Source organism: Physeter macrocephalus, chromosome 14, assembly GCF_002837175.3.
Source record: "Physeter macrocephalus isolate SW-GA chromosome 14, ASM283717v5, whole genome shotgun sequence".
Classification (NCBI taxonomy): Eukaryota; Metazoa; Chordata; class Mammalia; order Artiodactyla; family Physeteridae; genus Physeter; species Physeter macrocephalus.
The window spans coordinates 114,043,705-114,064,162 of NC_041227.1; the positions used below are offsets into that span (position 1 = coordinate 114,043,705).

Genomic DNA, 20,458 nt, shown 5'->3' on the forward strand with positions numbered 1-20,458 from the left:
GAGGGGATATGGGGATATATGTATACAAATAGCTGATTCACTTTGTTATACATCAGAAACTAACACAACATTGTAAACCAATTATACTCCAATAAAGATGTTTAAAAAAATAATGCTGCTATGAACATTTATGTACAAGTTTTTATTTGAACACCTGTTTTCATTTCTCTTGGGTAATATCTAGTAGTGGAATTGTTGGGTCATATGGTAACTCTCTGTTCAGCCTTTTGAGGAACTGCCAGACATTTACAAAATGGCGGCACCATTTTATATTCCCAATGGCAATGTATGAGGGTCCTAATTTCTCTCCATCTTCGACAGCACTTGTTATTGTCCATCTTCTTAACTGTAGCCATCCTAGTGGATGTAAAGTGGTACCTCATTGTGGTTCATTTTCCTGGTATCAACTGATGTGGAGCATCTTTTCATTTGTTTATTGATCATTTGTATATCTTCTTTGGATAAATGTCTATTTAGATCCTCTGCTTGTTTTAAGATTGGGTTATTTGTCTTTTTATTATTGAGTTGTAAGAGCTTTTTATATTTCTGCATATGTCTCCTATCAGATATATGATTTGCAAAATTTTTCTCACTTTCTTGATAGCACCCTTTGAACCACAATAGTTTTTCATTTTTTTAAGTCTTTATTGAATTTGTTACAATATTGCTTCTGTTTTATGTTTTGGTGTTTTGGCTGCGAGACATATGGGATTTTAGCTCCCCAAGCAGGGATCGAATCCGCACCACCTGCATTGGAAGGTGAAGTCTTAACCACAGGACCACCAGAGAAGTCCCCAATAGTTTTTCATTTTTGATGTCCAATTTTTTCTTTTGTTTTTTGTTCTTTTGGCATCATATCTAAGAAACTATTATCTAATCCAAGGTCACAAGGATTTATGCCTATTTTCTTCTAATAGTTTTAGCTTTTACTTTTTATTAACTCAAAATGTGATCCATTTTGAGTTAATTTTTGTATACTGTGTGAGGTAGGTGTCCAACTTCATTTTTTTTGCATGTGGATGTTCAGTTATTCCAGCACCATTTGTTGAAAAACTATTCTTTTCCATTGAATTGTCTTCTCATCCTTATCAAAAATTTATTGACTATAAATGTGAGGGGTTACTTCTAAATTCCCAATTCTTTTCCTTTGACCTGTGTGTCTGTTTTTATGCCAGTATTGTATTGTCTTGATTACTGTTGCTTTGTAGTAAGTTTTTTTTTTTTTTTTTTTTTTTTTTGTGGTACGCGGGCCTCCCTCTGCCGTGGCCTCTCCCGTTGCGGAGCACAGGCTCCGGACGCGCAGGCCCAGCGGCCATGGCTCACGGGCCCAGCCGCTCCGCGGCATGTGGGATCCTCCCAGACCGGGGCGCGAACCCGGCTCGCCTGCACCGGCAGGCGGACGCGCAACCACTGCGCCACCAGGGAAGCCCTGTAGTAAGTTTTGAAATCAGAAAATGTGAATCCTCCAAATTTGTTCTTCTTTTTCAAAATTGTTTTGGATATTCTGGGTCTCTTGGATTTCCAAATGAATCATGGGATTAGCTTGTCAATTTCTGCAAAAAAGCAAGCTGAGATTTTTATAGAGATTGCTTTGAATCTTTAGATTAATATGGAAATATTCCCATATTAATAGCAGTAAGCCTCATATATGAACATGAGATTCTTCCCATTTATTTAGGCCTTTAATTTCTTTCAATAATATTTTGTAGTTTTCAGAGTTTAAGTTTTATACTTCTCTTGCTAAATTTATTCCTAAGTACTTAATTCTGTTTTATGTTATCTTTTTAAAAAATTTATTTTTATTATTTATTTTATTTTATTATTTATTTTATTATTTATTTTATTTTATTTTTTTATGCTTTATGTTATCTTAAATGGAAGTTTCCTAATTTAATTTTCATTTTTTCATTGCTACTATATAGAAATACAACTGATTTTTTTAAATATTTATTTATTTATTTATTTATTGGCTGCACTGGGTCTTCATTGCAGCACGCAGGCTTCTCGAGTTGTGGTGTGCAGGCTCCAGAGTGTGCAGGCTATCTAGGTGTGGCTCGCAGGCTTAGCTGCCCTGCGGCATCTTAGTTCCCCAACCAGGGATCGAACCCGTGTCCCCTGCATTGGAAGGTGGATTCTTAACCACTGGACCACCAGGGAAGTCCCATTACAACTGATTTTTGTGTATTAATCTTGTATCCTGCCAACTTACTGAACTCATTTATTAGACCTAATAGTTTTTCAATGGATTCCTTAGGGTTTTCTATATACAAGATTATGTCATCTGCAAGTAGAGATAGTTTTACCTCTTCCTTTCTAATCTAGACTCTTTTAATTTCATTTCTTGCATAATTGCCCTGGCTAGCACCAGTACAATGTTAAGTATAAGTGGTGAGAGGAGACAGCTTGTCTTGCTGCTGATCTTAGAAGCAGGGAGGAAGCATTCAGTCTTTCACTTGTTGACCTAAAACAATCAAACAACCAGTTATTTTACCAGCAAAATGGGTTTATTTGGGAACAGCAACGACTTGCAATTCAGGATGTGCAATCTATGGTGATCCACAGGCAAATCCAGAGAACAAAAGAAAGGAACTTTCTTTTATAGAGGAGAAGAAGGAGTTGGGAGGGGCTATTATAAACCAAGAGTCCATTGGAGAAAACTGGGAGTTCAGAGTGTTAATGGCTTTTCATTGACTGAGTTGTGTAACAGTCTCTCATTGGCTGGGCTCTTGCAGGGCAAGGAGAAATTTTTCCTTCCTCCTTCTGGGTAGTAAAGTATCAACATTCTTCCTGTTGGAGATACAAAGGTACATCTTTTCCTATTGGGTCTGCAATTGACATCTATGGGTAGGGCGTGAGCGCTCCCTCTTCTGGTATCCTGATTACTTAAAATGAGGGTTCTATTTATTAATTTTCACACACCATTGTGATGTTAGTGGGTTTTCTGTGGATGGTCTTTATGAGGCTGAGGAAATTTCCTTCTATTCCTAGTTTGTTGAGTGTTTTTTTATCATGAAGTGCTGTTGAATTTTGTCGAATGCTTTTTCTGCATCTGTTGAGATGATCACATGGTCTTTGTCCTTTATCCTATTAATATGGTATATTACATTAATTGATAGCATTTATTTTTTACCTTTTAATTAAACTTCTCATTTTTTCATTCTTTAGCCTTTAGAGGAACTTGGAGGAACCTATTAAATGACATATGCAGTAAATGTGATGCAGGTCTTGGAAGTTGATGGTGGTCCTCAGTGAAATTTTTATTTCCAGAACTTCATCAAAAGTACATCTTATACCCCATCAGAAGTTCTGGTAATGGCTATCTAGGATTTTTTTGTTTGGTGTTGTTGAGTGTTGTGTATGTAAAACAAAATTTTAAGTATGCTTATGTAACCCAACTGTATAAATTCATAACATTATCTTGATAGTATATATAGTACAGTTTCATATTTTTGGAAGTGGAAAATTTTAACCATGTTATTTATGTGCCTTTTAGGGATTATAATTCTTTTATGCATAATAAAGTGTATAGCTAGCATTTCTGGCAATTATAATCATTATCAGTGTATTTTGTCTTTGAAAATTTGTAAATGCCCCCCCCCAATTTCTTTCAACATAACATCATTTGTTCCATATTATATATTTCTATCATGTATAGAAATAATATATAATTATGCTCACATAATTGCAGTTTCCTTCTCTTGGACACATTTTTTCTTTTCCATGTGTGTTCCTTCAATTGGTTGCATTGTCATTTTCATTAATGATGCATCTGCTAATTAATTTTTCTTCTCTGAATGCCTGCCCTTTTTGTTCTTGATTTTGCAGTTCAACTCTTTTTTAAATTTCAGTTCTATTTACTGGTATTTCTCTCTAGCTTCTATTGGCTTGTGACCTTCTATGACTTGTTTGTAATGTTTACATGTTTGTGAAACTGACAGTCCATCCTCTGCCATAGGTGATAATTAATATTTAAATGTTTCTTTAAGATGGTTTAGAAAATAGTTATTTCTTATGGTTAATATATGCATTAGCTTTCTAAATTCACAGCAAGGTCTTGGATTATCAGAAAATGTCATTTACAGGCATATATAAAGTTTTGTTTATTTTTTATTCTGGTGAAATATATATAGCATAAAATTTACCATTTTAACCACTATTAAGTGTACAGTTCTGTGGCATTAATTACATTCACCTCGTTCTGCAACTTTAAAGTTTTTAAAGAGAAAATAATACCCATTTCTTAGTCCTTCAGATTTTCCTCCTTCTCCCTAGTACTCTTTCTTTTCCATTGATCAACTTTCCTTTTCTTTTAGATACTGAGGAGTTCCTGGGAGAAGTTTTGCGGAATGAGAACCTCAGTGCTGGTGCAAGGGACAACAGAGACCATATTCTACGGGGCTTGCAGCAAATCAAAGCTAGGTTTGTATAGACCGGTTCCATTATTCTTCTTCATAAGCTTTAAAACAATTTATAATCAGTAAAATCTACTTTAATTGTATATAAATTAGCAAAGTAAGACACACCTATCACAGTTCTTTATACTTGGTAGAGGCTTAGTAAATGTGTACTGAATTGCATTGGAGGTAGGCAGGCATATTTAGGGTAGTTTACCAAAATGGAAATATCTTGATAATTATGTATGTTAAAAAAATTATTCTGTTTTCAGCTTTGGATTGTTATGTTAGTCTTTATTGAACACTTTTGCAAAATGTGTGAAAAGCTAAATATTTATGTTTGTCCAATTTACTGAAAGGGAAGATGTTAAGCAGTATGAGATAATTTTCGTTAGGATTTTTGGTCTTGATTTTATATCCACATCTCCTTTCCTAATAGAAAACTTAAACTGGACTTATCCAGTTGATTCTCTGAGCATAGTAGAATGTCTTAGTCTCAGACTGATTGGAATATCATGCTCATTAAGTCTGGTTTTTTTAAATTAAAAGCCCTGACCTAATTTGTACCTTTTAGAATGTGAGCACCTGACAGATGCATACACTTGCTTGAAGGTGGAAGAAATAAAAATTTTCCTTTACAATATATTTCCCGACCACCTCTTGCTTGAAATGTGGTAACTGAACGAGAGTTGGGGATAAGAGAGTGTTACTTTACGTGTTTTCCAACTTGGAAGCAATGTGATTCAGAATGTTTGAACTGAGTACTCTTAGTAAAGGGAGAGCAACTGCAGGTATATGCCTGGGATTTGTTTTTTTGTTTGTTTTTTTGGCTGCACGGTGTGGGATTTTATTTCCCCGCGTTGGGAGCACGGAGTTTGTTGTTTTTGTTGTTTTTGTTGTTTTTTTGACTGTGTTGGGTCTTAGTTGCCGCACGTGGGCTTTCTCTAGCTGCAGCGAGCAGTGGCTACTCTTCGTTGCGGTGCACGGGCTTCCCATTGAGGTGGCCTCTCCTGTTGCGGAGCACGGGCTCCAGGCACATGGGCTTCAGTAGTTGTGGCACGTGGGCTTCAGTAGTTGTGGCTCGCGGGCTCTAGAGTGCAGGCTCAGTAGTTGTGGCGCACAGGCTTAGTTGCTCCACGGCATGTGGGATCTTCCCGGACCAGGGATCGAACCTGTGTCCCCTGCATGGGCAGGCAGATTCTTATCCCCTGCACCACCAGGGAAGCCCGGGAGCACGGAGTCTTAACCACTGGACCACCAGGAAAGTCCTTATACCTGGAATTTAATTTGTGTGGCTGACCAATCTTAGCATCTACTTTAGAAGCCTCATTGAAACTCCTTAGAAGCAAGCAAGGAAAGTTTTATCCTTTCAAAGGGCACAGCCAGAATATATTCCTTCCAGGAATGTGAGAGAACCTCACAAGATGCCCTGCTGGATCTTAATCGATCTTTCCTGCTGGCTAATTAAACATCACTTTTACTCAGCAACTGGGGACTGTGTAATTATCAGCCTGGGTTGACCTGAATAATTGAAATGAACAGAATGCAGAAGATGGGAGCTTTTTTGCAAAATGAGAATATCTATAATTTATGGTAGGCTGGAAGAGTGTTTAAAACAAACTTCCCCATAATGTTACTTTATTAGTAGATAAGTTTAGGCTTAGTTGTGTACCTGAAGGCTCAGTTAGTAACTTATAGAATTTTTTATTTTTTTAATACAAAGTTGACCTTTGTATTTTAGGATTATTATAAAGATGGCACGAAGAACAAAGGTAGAATTATTTTAAACTGTATTATAGGGAGAGGGTTGCCCATAATATAATTGTGTATGTTGTATTAATGGTATAAATGGTGATACCATTTAATGGTGTTAATGGTATAAATCTGTGATAAGGAATGTAAAAACAATTTTACTGCATCTGTAGAGACAAATATACAGTGAGTAGGAATTCTCCTTTCCCATATTTGTACCACAGAACTTGGAAAGGACTAAATTTCAATCTGAAATTGATAATAAAAGGTAATTTTGTGGTGACTCACTGTTATCACTTACATATTACTTCTTAGTCCTCTTTTTTAAGTGCCTACACACACACTCATACACACATACCCATGCTCGCACACATAGAAGCTGTATTTGTTACGAGGTAGAGAGGGTTCCTTGTTCTCAAAGGACTTGCTGTGTGGTTTGTGGGATAGACATTCAGGAAATAATCAGCAGGAGTTTTAGGAAACATCTGCATTGTTGATGGGAGCTTTCTGTTCATTGATTTGTTGCAAGAAAGATGACACTTTATTTAGAATTTCATAATTATCAGATCAGGAGGAAATGAGGAGCCAGAAATTAGATACTGTACAAGAAAATGGAAAAATGAGGCTTTCCTTTGGCAAGCTGTTTGAAATTGTCTTACATTTGCCCATTCAATCATCATCCCGTTAATGTAACCCTTGTCTTACTGAATCCTCTTTTTCAGCCACGTTGCATCTATAACCCCATGTATGGCTGGTTGATGTTATGCCTGTATCGATACCAGCTGGTTTGAAAGCACTGAAAGCTGGTACAATGCCAGCCACATTTACTTTTTTGTGTGGAAGTTGTATCTCTCCCAGAGGCTGGGTGTGAAAAGAAATTTGGAAGTCATCAAACTTGAGAGTTAAATGTATATGGCAAGTTGCCAAGTAACATCAAAAGAATTAAAGTCACTTAAAAAGTTTTATCTTTAGTCATATTAAAGCAATAAAATTTTAGGGGTTTGGTAAATTTGTGGGGGAGGGTAGGAACCTGTATAAAACTATTGATTTGGCACATTACGGCTTATTTGGAAGGCGGGTAAGAAATCTAGCAGGATAATCTGGAAAAGACACTAGATAAATATAAATACTATACATACATATATTCCTCCCCCAACTTTCCACTCTTTGTTGTGTCCTCGCTTTAATTCTTTCCTCAACACTGTGCTGCTCGAGAATGAAAAGGGTTGAGAGAAGTGAAAATAGCACTGGCTCTGATTCTTGGTAAATTCTAGGGGCTTGGCCCTAATTTTTATGGTGGCTCAGAATTCAGTGCTGTTTGCATGGCTGTGGACTCACTGTAAATCAAAGCATCTGACTCCATCACAGTTGTTATGTGCCATTTGCCACCCTCCTGTTGCCTAGAGTGACCGACCCCAGGAAATGACAGTTGTGTCGAGTCATGGATGTCCTCCAAGTGCTCATCTGTTTTTCAGTACAGGTAGCTTCACTATTCTCTGTCCTCCCAGACTTAAAATCATATCTGTAGTTCTGTCTTCATAGGTTTTTTTTGGGAGGGCTTAAAAGTGTTACCAATGAAGGATAATGTTTTTCATGTAAGACAAAATAAAAAAAGGATAACGATTTCTGTAAGTCCAAGGAAATGAAGACCTGTATGGTATTTGATGTCCTGAGCTGCGATGTTCATTGCTCTTCTTCAAACTGCCTCCTCATTTAAACCTTCTCCCTAAAACTTACGGCTTTCACTTTCTGAGTCCAAGTTTTCACTGAGCTCTTTAGAGAATGATTAGGATGAAAGCCAGGCAGAGGCTCCTGCTGTTTTATTATGGTGGTCACTGCAGTACCAGCGCCAGCTGTGAGACACCTGGAATGAAGCAGACTTGATCTACACTCAGACGTTTGAAGGCGTTCTTATGCATTTGCAGAAACAGTTGAGCATTTCTTAAGTTTGATTCAGGGGAGGTCATCTGACAGCAAGAATACATTGAGAGTCAGGGGAGGGATGAAGAAAATAGAATATTTTTATTACGGAGGTAGGAATAAATTCTCTCTTGATGGCTCGTTTTGGAACAGGTAGTCATTTATGCTCACTGTTGGAAGTGAAGGCCAGAGCCAGTGGAAACAAACTGGGAGTATTGTTTTCTTTTGTGAAATTTAAAGGAGTTCCAAAAAGAGACAGGTAGATTAGTAGCATATTGAAATGGAAAGAAATAAAGAAATAACTATGTAACAGGATTAGAGCACAAAACCCACAAAACCAGGACTTTTAAAGTACAGACTGAAAGAATATCTTGAACATGCCTCATTGTGGGTGGTTAGCACATAGCTCTGTATGAAACATGATACATTGGTAAAAATATCTTAAAAACAATTCCAGTTCTCTTTGGGAATTTCAAGTTTTTCTTGTCAGCTTAACATGGATTTAGCTTTAAAACAGGATCTAGTTTAAGAATATATTGTTCTTGTGTCTTTGTATTGTAGGAAGAAAGACAAGGAGTTAGTCCAATATAACTCTTGGGAGCAAGATTTTCGAAGTGGTAGACCACATATCATTACCATTAATTACACAGAGAGTGTTACTTTTCCCAAGTGCTGGTTATTGAGCTAAAAAGCCCCAAACAAAAAACATTCAAATGAAGTGTGCTTATCAAGAGAAGAAATGTGGAATGCGTTGTTGGTACATCTGTCTTACAAGTTTAAATATTTGCTTATAACATCTCTTTCTGTTGTTCATTTTGCTACACTGGAGTTTCAGTGCCAACACAGAAAAAAAAAAAAAAAAGTAGTAGGTACTTGTGCAATCCATCTGAGTTTAAAGAGCTCTGAAAAGGCTCAGAAGTCATAGCAATAATTTGACCACATCTTGAAGGTTAAAAATTCATTTCTTCCTTTTTCAGTCCTATCTCTCATCCTTAACCAAGAAAGAAAACAAAAACCCGCAACAACTTCAGGGCTTTAAACTGATCAATTATATGCCAAATTCCTGTACTAGTTTTCTGTTAATTAGTGAGTGCATGTTGAGATTTCACAATCGTGTTAAAGATTTTTGGAGATATACTTACTGGGGGTAGTGAGGGGTTATATATGTTGCTCTTTTAGTCTGAAATGCTCTACAGGTGAGACTGATATAATAATACCTGCTGTTGGTTTCTTGGCTTAACCTGGAAAGGAAGATCATTTTATTATATGTTCTTTCATAGCAAGTCTCCTGTACTTTCAAAGCAGCCTTGAAATGTGTAACTCTCCTTTTAATTTTATGATGATGATTATTTTGTTTATTCTTTCACTTATGCAGGTATCTTGGATTTGGTACCAGCTTTAAGATTAAATTGATCCATTTTTGTTTTCTTCTACATTACGCTATTATAGTGGTATTAGTGGGCAGATGCCTCTCCCTTTGGTCATCCCATAAAATAAATATTTTATATATAAGTAACTGTGATGTATAATTTTTTAGTAAGTGGGTTTTTTTTAAAAAAAGCTTGTTCCTTTCAAACCTTTCTACTAAAAATTCCCAGTACTGTACTTATTAAACAGAATACAATGTTCTATCTAGAGTGAAAGGAATTTTGAAATGAGACCTGGAAGGCAGGCAGATAACTGAGCTTACACCCTTCAAGTTGGACTGACCCGTTAGAATAATAAGCTGAGCACTACTCTTTAGCCATATAGTTAAGTTGCTGAAATTTGCTTTACTCCTGATAGAATTATAGCCATCATTAACATTTGGGCACATTCCTATTATCTACTCAAAATGAATTTGTCTTGGAAGGTCTCAGAAAATCCTCGGTGTCAATTTTTTAATACTAGAAGATTTTCTATCTGTCTGTAAATGGGGGCTCTTAATTCATACATTGTGTGAAAAGATCATTTATATGAAATTATTGTCTTCATTTTACCACTGTTTACTTTGGCCTTGATTTTAAGTCTCATTTGATCTGGAGCTAGTCTTTTGTCCCAGTGCTGTATTATTTTCTCTGCTTATAGAAAGCTAGTGGAAAAAATGCCTCTCTGTATTCATCTTATTTGTGGATCTCCAGAAACTTGTGGTGCGAGGCCTTCCTGGTTGTGGTTTTCTCTTATTTGCTTGTTTTCTCTTATTGCTGTTATAGATTCACTCTGTATCCACTTCCTGTGTTCCACTGAAACTGGAGCAAAGGGAAGAGAAATGCAAGAGCACTGGGTCAGCTGTCAGGAGCCAAACTCTTTGTTCTGTTTTTTCTATAACATTGACTGATTCAATTGAAGATTTTCCTAACCATGATCTTGTGTTTTCTTTTTAAATTGCCTCCCCCAAAATGTTGTTTGGAATTATTTTTTTTCCAAATGTTACAAAAATGCAAACATTACCAACCAAACCTTGAAACCTCTATTTGATTTCTTTTATGGTATCACTATGATTTTTCTCCTTTTTCTTTAATTTGCAAAATGATACAGGAAATTTCATTTCCTTGGGATTTAATTTTATTTCATGATTCTGTTGCAAATGAGTTGGGCCTAAAGTGGGTTTTTATAACCACACCATGTGAATCATTTCTTCTCTGGAAGCCAGATCTTCTCTCCCACTGTGTAGCCTCATCTAGTCTCCCTGAAGTGCAGCGCTAGCAGGGTTGATAATGAAATGCGGTCCTTCTTATTACTCTCAGCAAAGGGCTCAGAAAAGATGGGAAAAAAATCAATCCCACAGGAACTTTTGAGTGCTAGATATCCATATTCAACCCCCATGCATTTAAAATGGAAATGAGATATCTTAGGGTTTTCGTTTTTGATTTACACAAGATGTCACTGCCTCCTTGGCAATGGGAATATTTTACAGACCAACTGCTGACCTGTTTGGGAAGATCTCAGCCTGTCGCCCCAGGTCCAATGTAGTTTCTTCATATTTCTTTCGAAACTCTCAGCAGTGCTTTGCAGCAGCTTTGATTCTTCAGGCTTCAAAGGATGCCCCTTCCAGGGCCAATCTTCCAAAAGAAAAAAAAATCAGTGTAGGGGAACAAGCAGCTCATAAAGGAAGGGGCAGCTATCCCTGTGGCAGCTCTTACTGTAGTTAATTAATAGGGAGTTTAAAAGCCAGTAATACTACGGCTTTGCAAAGCCAAGAAAATTCCAATTTGATGTTAGTTTTTGTTATGTTAGCTTTGTTATGAAATTCCCACTTGGAGTGACTCAGTCTTCAATAATCCAGCCTCAAATGGTTTTATCATGGATACAGTGTAGCTTATATAAGATGCATTATCATTAAATGCTCAAACTCAAGATCCCTCCTGAGTTTGTGAGCCTTGTTGAGTTCTCATTATAATTTACAGAAAACTTTATGCCCACATAAAGTTGGATCATCTCCAATAAGCTATTTCTCTAAGTTATATTAGTTAGTGTCTCTCATTTGTGAATTCTGCCATAACCACAAGGTCCATTTTACAATTTGGTAATCAAGATTTTATACCATGTCGACCAAGTGCCTTTGTTCTTTTGTTGATGAGAGAAATGAGATACGAGAAATTACTCAAAGTAGGAGAGTTAATAAAAGATTAGGATTTAGAATGTAGAATTTCTAATTGGTTGCATAGTTTACTTAGCCAAGCCATTACCAAAAAAAAAAAGGAATTGGCATCTTTCAAAAGCTTATTGGTTTAAAGGAACTGTAAATAAATATTGAAGTTTAGTTAATTATATACACATTCTAGAGTGTAACAATGTCTGCAGTTTATTTTGGAATGCATCAAAAACAAGATGGATGGTGATAGATGAATGGATAAAGAAGATGTGGCACATATATACAGTGGAATATTACTCAGCCATAAAAAGAAACGAAATTGAGTTATTTGTAGTGAGGTGAATGGACCTAGAGTCTGTCATACAGAGTGAAGTAAGTAGATAGCTAGTGGGAAGCTGCCGCATAGCACAGGGAGATCAGCTCGGTGCTTTGTGACCACCTAGAGGGGTGGGATAGGGAGGGTGGGAGGGACACGCAAGAGGGAGGGGATATAGGGATATATGTATATGTATAGCTGATGCACTTTGTTATACAGCAACAACTAACATAACAATGTAAAGCAATTATACTCCAATAAAGATGTTAAAAATATATATATAGAGAGATATAGATATAGATGTAAACAACAACAGAAAAGATGGACAGATGGATAAGTGACAAAACAAATATAACAAAATGTGCATCATAGAGTCTAGGTTGTGGGCATACACATATATGGGTGTTCTTTCACCTTTTATGCATATTTGAAACATTTTATAATATGATGTTTCAAAAAACATTATTTGTTTCACTTTGCAGTTCAGAAACCATGGACTTCATTCACCAATGTTTCAGAAAACCATAGACTTCCTCAATTTGGAAATGTAATAAACATGTTTGTGATTTTTTAGGATGATAATTTTCTGAGAATAACTTTATTATTTCTGGATGATAGTAGACTAAGGGATAATCCTCCAGTTTGTTATTTCTGACATTACTAACTTTAAGTATCTAACTTTTATACTTCTTTAAAACTTCCAGGCCAGCAATTATTGAGAGCTGAAATTCAATTCAAACATTCTGCCCAGGAGATCCTGAAGTTTTGATCTTTTTTAAGGAAAGGCAATTTCTGACTTTTCTCATAAATTTGATAAAAGGAAAGCTAATATGAGATTGGTAGTCCAGTAGGAAATGGAACTCAATTTTACATTTTAAAAATCATTTTATGGTATTAAAAATGACAGAGGTTAGAAACAAAGCTCTTATTCTTGTATTGAACTAGAATTGAAAGTGGCAGAAAATCATTTTGGCCCTGGTGCAGTAAATGTTATCACTAAAACATGTTCAGGGGATATTAGGTCAGTCTCTCAAGCACCAGAGACAAAAGTTCACAGAACAAGAACTGCTTTTTCTGTCCTTATCTTGAAATTATTAGATGTACAGGAGATGAAGGTATCTTAGCTCTAAGAGGATGGGGGATGGAGTATGTGTTGAAAATGATAATGTCTCCATTCTGGAGAGAGGTGAAATGGAGAGAATGTGGTGGGGATGGGTGTCTCAGCAGTGACAGACACGATGGAGGGAGTTCACAGGGCCAGGAGGGCCAGCACCTGAACCAGCCTCAGGGCTGAGGAATCTGGAACCGGAGAAAATTATACTTGTGCAAAATTGTGAGCTGACGATGAAAATGGTAAGAAAGCAAGCAATGCTATTCGTTAAAAGTACTGTTTGAAGGGCTCCCCTGGTGGCGCAGTGGTTGCGAGTCCGCCTGCCGATGCAGGGGACATGGGTTCGTGCCCTGGTCCACATGCCGCGGAGCGGCTGGGCCCATGAGCCAAAGCCGCTGAGCCTGCGCGTCAACGGGAGAGGCCACAACCGTGAAAGGCCTGTGTACTGCAAAAAAAAAAAAAAGTACTGTTTGAAGATTTTATTTAACAGGGAGATTAAACTGGAGCTGTCAGCAGCTACTTTATTTTGAGAATCTGGTAGGAGAGAAATTTTAAGTCCATTTGGGAAAAACCAATCATTTCTGAGTGTGCAGTGTGATGATTCTTTAGAATTTTGTGTAAATGGAGCAGGTTGGTAGGCATATGTTTGCTGATCCTATAATGATTAAAATTCAGAATAAGTAAGACTTGTGAAATTGAGTTTTCAGGTTCCAGCCAGTGTTCTATACTGCCATATGGCATAACTAGAATTAATTGCTGCTCCCAGTCTCTTTATTCTTTTACTGAATATCTAGGTGCCCTGTTTGAAGTAGAGGTTCCGCAAAAGTATTTAATCAGGAGATAGATGTTTGGCACATTCATGAAAACGGTGTGTGTAGCTAATAGTTGCTTAGAAGAAAAAGCTTTTGTAAGGTTTTCTACCCTAACCCCCTTTTTTATTAGGGAAAAAAAAAAGGATGGATAAGAGAGTTAGCAAGGAAAAAAAAGAGGAAAAATTCTTAGGACTTTATAGGTCAGTGTAAATGGAAAAGGTAAAACAAGAAATCTTTTTTGCTATAGTCTTAGCTTCTTGATACTCCAGGAGTGGCCCGTGGACCAGCAACATCAACATCACCTGGAAAGCTGTTAGAAATGTAGACTCTCAGGCTCCACTGAATCAGACCCACTGGATCAGAATCTGCATTTTACTAAGATCCCAAGATTATATTTGTATGCACATAAACATTTGAGAAGCACTGTTCTACCACTTACCACTTTTAAGTTCATTTTAAATTCAATTTCTTAAAACTCAGAGTACATATTTCTGGAGATTATAACTCCTTAAAGGCATGGATGTTCATTTTAAAAAAAAGGTCTGTAATGGTACTTGTATGTGATATGAGCTCAATAACGTGAGTTGAAGGAATGGGGGAAAACTGTTATAAATATGTTCTCCAGTCCTAGGCTAAACACTAGAACAAGAGACCCTCTATATTATGAAAGTTACTGTTCAGTAGCCAACCCCACATATTCTTTTCCAGAAATAGGATGCCTTCTTTTTATTGAGCATTAGGGGATACAGAGCCATTTGTAAAGACGGTGTCCATCTCTTCAAACGTCCCATGTGATAACATTTCTCTAACAGTCTGTGGTATAAGGTTACAAGGCTGATGATCATGTATTGGAGTTCTCTTGGAGCATGGGTGCCAGTCTTCCAGCCGTGATCCATCGAAAGCCCTTTGCCTTTGGTCATCATCCTTCCTATAAAGCTTTGCACTTCCTTGTCTCCACCATCTCATCTTTCCTGAGGACTTCTCTTCTAATCCTTTCCCCTGTGTTTCCTAGAATCCATGTTCTATTATAATCAAATTCCATGATATCCTCAACCTCTTTTCTCCATCCCTGCCCAAGTAAAACATGGTTCTTCTTCAGGACACTGTTTTGCTTGCAGTCATTTAAAATAGAACTTGCTCATTTTCCAGAAGTGCTGTTGGTATCCTTCAAGCTCCTTGCCGTCACTTCTAGACTTTTACTATACAATCTTATCCCAGACCTCTTCCCTTTTGAGATGTGTCTACATGGCTTTGCAATTCTGTGTCATCTTTTGAGTTCAGAGTCTTCCCTCACACTATTTGAGGACTGAGGCTATGACTCACAGTTGTCATCTTCACTCCAGTATTACCACTGCCCCCCAGAGACCTTCTCTTTCTCAAATTTAGCTTTTGTCTCCTGATTACATCTCTCCATTCATCATATAAATATGCTCAAATCTCTCCTAATATTAAGAAAAACATTACATCCTACACAGTGATTCCCTCTCTAGCTACTGTCCTGTATCTCTTTTTTGACAGACTAGCCATTTCTGGTTTCTTCTTCTCTGGCTGCTCTTCAGTCCCCTATAATCTAGTCTCTGCTCCTATCATGTTATTCTTGACAAAGTACCAGTAACTTGCTAATTGCTACATCCAGATGACGCTGTTCAATCTTCGTCTTATTTGGTCTCTCTGCAGCATGTGACGCTATTGATAGCTTCCTTTTCCTCAAAAAGTAAAAACAAACAAGCAAATAAAAACAAAAAAAAAACAAACAAAATATCTCTCCCTCCGTTTGTCCCCATGATAATAGTCTCTCCTGGTTTTCCGTCTTCCTTGCATTTATACTCTGATTTTAGGCTCTGGCTTGAGCTTGTTTTTCTATGCTGCCCTCTTCACTGTTGGTCCCTCAGGCTTCCCTCTTTTCTCACCACATTCATTGTAGGCAGTTGCATGCATGTCCCTAACTCTACAACTTCCCCTGTGCGTGGATGACTCCTAATTCTACAGCTAAACTGCACTTCTCTCTCCAAGGCACCATACGGCATATTGGAGAGCTCCTTTTGGGTGTCTTATTGATATCCTAAACTTCACAAAGCTGGGGCAGACCCTGCTGGATGCTTACCCAGCAGCCACCCTCCATTCTTCCTGGACAACAGAACCCCACCAGCCCAGGGATGACTCACGATCTGAAAGCCAGTGGTTCGTCTAGGGTTTACATAAGATATAGTTTTGGCCAAAGAATTATAAGGAGAAAACTTCTGATAGCCTCTCACAGGACAGTCTTATGCTTGGGAGACCAAAAAAAAAAAAAAAAAAAACCATTGAAATGCAGTAGCCACCTTAAGACATTACTGTGCTCTAAGGTGTTAGAGCAGAAATAAGGGAAGGGCCTAGGTCCTTCATGCCATTGTTGGGCCCCTGCATCAACCATGGAATCACTTGTTTCCAGACTTTTTGTTTTGAAGGAAAAATGAACTACTTATTTAAGCCTCTGCCAGTGAGGTTTTCTGTTACTTGTAGCCAGAAGAATCCTAACTGATGGAGTGTTCAGAACTGAACTTATTGTTACATATTCTTTTCACCCCTAAAGTCTATTTCTGCTTTCACTAGGTCCTGGCCCCCAAGGCAGAATCCTGGAAGTCATTCCTGCCTCCTCTCTCTTCACTCCCCAAACCATCAACAAGCCTATCGATTCTTCATCCTAAATCTGTCTTCTCTTTTCTGTTCCCTTTGTCACTGGCTAAACTGTAGCCCTCATAAAGTCTTACTCAGAGCTCTGCAAAATTCTCTTTTCTGGTTCTCTGCCTCAAGTTTCTCCCTGTTCCAGTTTATTCTGCTCCTCCATTCTGTTGAAAGGGCAAACATTAAAAAAAGAAGATAATTTAATCATTTATGCTATAGAAGATGTATTGATGTAGAATGATAAGATGTACTGTAAGTGAAAAAATTGGTTCTGTATATTTTTTTTTCAAAAAAATGCCTGAAAAATTACTCCAAAATGTTAATGATAGTAATTTCTGGAAAGTAGAGTTTGAGTGATTTTTAATTTCTCCTTTTTATTTACTTGTATTTTTCAACTCTCTACAGTGAATGTGTATTTAATCCTAAGTCACTGATATCAGAGCCTTTCCTCTTTTAAAAAGAGGCAAGGATTTAAGAGCCAAAGAGTATTTGTTTCCAGGTGGTAAAGGAGTTGGCATTGCAGGGAAAAGAGATGTGGAAGGAGGAAATTAGGCTTTAATTGTAGCCTTGGGTCACTTCTATGCAAATAAACAGCTGTATTTGGAGTGTTTTTACTCTGTGCCTAAACACACACACACACACACACACACACACACGAAAGTAAAATTATTTTTGAGCGATATGAAATACAGCAGTCCTTTGAGTAATTTATGATGATTTTTCTAGAATATGTTTTTTTTTAATAAAGGAAGGTCATTCTCAAGGTCTTCATTAGATGAGGTATCACCGACTAGGAACAACTTCCATTTCTTAAATATTATCTTTCTGAGCTGCACTGAACTGACACAGGATTATCTACACTCTGTGACTATTTAGTAAAACATTTGTATTTGTGGGACTAGCTTTCCAAAGTGATGGTGCTTGAGTAAACCATTCACTTCCTCCTTCTCAAAACATCAGTCACCATGATGGATTTTCATGTTGGTCGTGAAGAGAAATAGAATTAACTAAGAGCAGGGTGAGGATTACAAGCCGAAAGCAGTTAATTTACTTAACAAATATGTATTGGCTATTTGTTTACTCTTTGCTGGGCATAATGCCAGGTGATCAAGACAGTGTCATGGAAGATATATCCCTGTTTTTCAAGAAGTTCTTGGACCAGTGAGTGGCCAGACTCATGAACAGAGCCAGCACGGAGCCCACTGCCCACGGGTGTCTTCTCTAGACAGTCTGAAATGTTTGGTTCCAATTTGTTACATACCTGGAGTTTCACCATTTAGAGATTCATCTGGGCTCATAGTCCTCTTTTAAAATATAAGTTCACCTGGAAGGTTAAGGGATTTTTGATTGTACATTCAGGTGCACTAGCCCTATTTAATGATTTCCTTCTAACTTTTGGCTTAGATGATTGTGCTGAGGAAATTAAGTTTGTTGAACCTCTGTTATGGGTAATTCACAGTGCTAGGTACACTGAGTGTTATAAAGTTAACAGAGGATCCTTTTCCTCAGAAAGAATGAGGGCTTTAGAGGCTCTTGCCTCTGCAACTGAAGAATAACAGTCACAGCTAACATTCATCACACAATTCTCCTGTGCCAGGCCCAGTGTCAAAGGGCTTTACACACATTATCTCATTTAATCCTCACAACAGGTGACAGGTGAATACTATAATAATCCCCATTTTAGCAGATGAGAAAACTGAGGTTCAGAGAGGTAATCAACTTGCTCAAGGTTATACAGCTGTTAGGTTTTGGTATTGGGATTTGAGCCCAAGCAGCATGATTGTTTGGCCAGCACTCTTACTGAGGCTCAATTTCCTCATAACAAGTGAATAATTCTACTTCATTCATTCAACAAATGTTTATTCAGCATCCACTGTGTGCAAAGCATTTTTGTGGTGAATATGACAGTTTCCAGGCCTCCTGGAAATTATTTTTGAGCAGGATAAACTGAGTAATTATACAATACGCCCACCTTGTAGGATTGTTGTTATGCATTAAAAAGTGCCTAATACAAGGCATGTTACATTGTAGATACCCAGAAAATATTCCCAAGAAATTTACAACCCAATGGGAAAGATATAGAAGTATGCAGAAATAACTACAGTTCAAGATATATTGTGGCTAACACTTTAGAAGAGGTGCCCACAGATTGTACTGTGAGATCCCAGAAAAAGAAATTACTTCTGGTTGGTGGGCTATGAGAAACCTTCATGGATGAGATGGCATCATGTCTTGGCTTTGGGTTTGAAAGGGATGGATTTTTGGTCAGATATATTGCACTCAAAAATAACATGTGCAAAGAAACTGAGGAGATAAAAGTTTAGCCATGTTTGGGAACCAAAGGGTAATTCTGTTTGTTAGGTATAAGGGAGTAATGAGAGATAGGATGGAACCAAATCATGGAAATGGGGGTTTTGACTGGATTTGGGGAGAAGAGGTACATAACTGAGGAGAGTAAATCATGGGACAGGCATGGGTAAGCTGATTCTTTAATAGGGAATTTTAGATAATCATGTGGGTCCTTGTTACCTGGGCTGAGGCCACTGGGAGACAGGAGATGGTTGCAAAGGGAGAGAGGATAAGAATGTCGTAGGTTGCCTATATTTATTCTCTATGTCCAGTAAAGGAAGACAGATCTGTCTTTCTTCCCAGTATCTCTTGCTTTGAGCTCATATTTATATCCTTCGTTCCATAGCTGCCTTTGGTTTATTATGAGCTTTTATGGATAACCAGACAATCTAACCACTTTCCAGAAATTTATGTCAATGGGAAAATACATTCTAAATGGCTGACTTAATGCTTCAACTTTTGAAATGTGACTGGCTTATAAATTAAAGATTGTATTTACTATATCAGATTTATTAACAAGATTTAATCATTTTTTAAAAGCATATCCAGAAAACTTAACATTATCTTTTATTTTGTTTCTTTAGGAAAATGCATTTCAAGGTCCAAACAACTGGAAATGAATTTTGGAATACAGTCTATACTTGAACTGAGGGCTGCCTGTCTATAATTCCCTTTACAGGAAACCATTTATAAAATACCCATATCCTTTATAGTGTTCTACAGACTTGCCCCATCATGTGAATTACCTGGGGATCTTGTTAAAAATATAGACTTCTAGGTCACTACCCTGGACATGCTAATTTAGTAGGTCTGGTGTGAACACTGGGGAATTTGTGTTTCAATTAGGGTTCCAGAAGATTCTTAAAATCAGACAAGTATGTGTAAAAATCTTTATTAGAGGACACTATTTTTGTTTGGTATGTAGCTACTTTGGTTTTAAACTGAATTTTAACAGGGGAACAAAGGAAGAAGGATTTGACTGGGAAGTGTGAGTAGGCTGTTGGTTTGGGTGGTAAGGAGGGTCCTCCAATATGACTGGGGATGACTGACAGGAAAATCTTATCAGCAGGGTTTAGGGCCAGCCAGTAGCTGACAACATTTCAATCTAATTAGCTTCTAGGATGAGGGATGGAGATATGGTCAGAACAAATAGTCTTGGTCCTTTCCTTGTCCTGATGTTTGCCCACTGTCTTAAGTGCTTTCCTGTGGCCTGGCAACATCTGGAGACATTTCTGATGCTGGAGAATCCCTTGAAGTGGGACAGAACCACTGTCCTGGGATTCACTAGTTGTTGTGGTTGAACTGCTGGTGACCCCTGACCTGTATTGATACAGCAGTAGAACTGGTCACATAGTCATTAGCCTTTAGATCTAAATCACTTCCCTACTTTATGATTTGGATAATTGGATACCTTATGTAAGGGTTTAACTATGACTGCTGTAAGTACTGTACAAAGAAATAAATGGGGGCTTCCCTGGTGGCGCAGCGGTTGCGCGTCCGCCTGCCGATGCAGGGGAACCGGGTTCGCGCCCCGGTCTGGGAGGATCCCACATGCCGCGGAGCGGC

At 37.7% G+C, this 20,458-nt stretch overlaps 1 protein-coding gene across 1 annotated transcript in view; it reads left to right on the forward strand.

The window, feature by feature from the left end:
* The window catches only part of SKAP1 (src kinase associated phosphoprotein 1), a 280,928-nt gene that overhangs the window by 32,117 nt on the left and 228,353 nt on the right, over window positions 1-20,458 (forward strand). Inside the window, exon 4 of the mRNA XM_024130167.2 lies at window positions 4,314-4,419. Within this exon, the coding sequence (XP_023985935.1) occupies window positions 4,314-4,419 (106 nt within the window). The remainder of the gene's footprint in view (window positions 1-4,313; window positions 4,420-20,458) is intronic.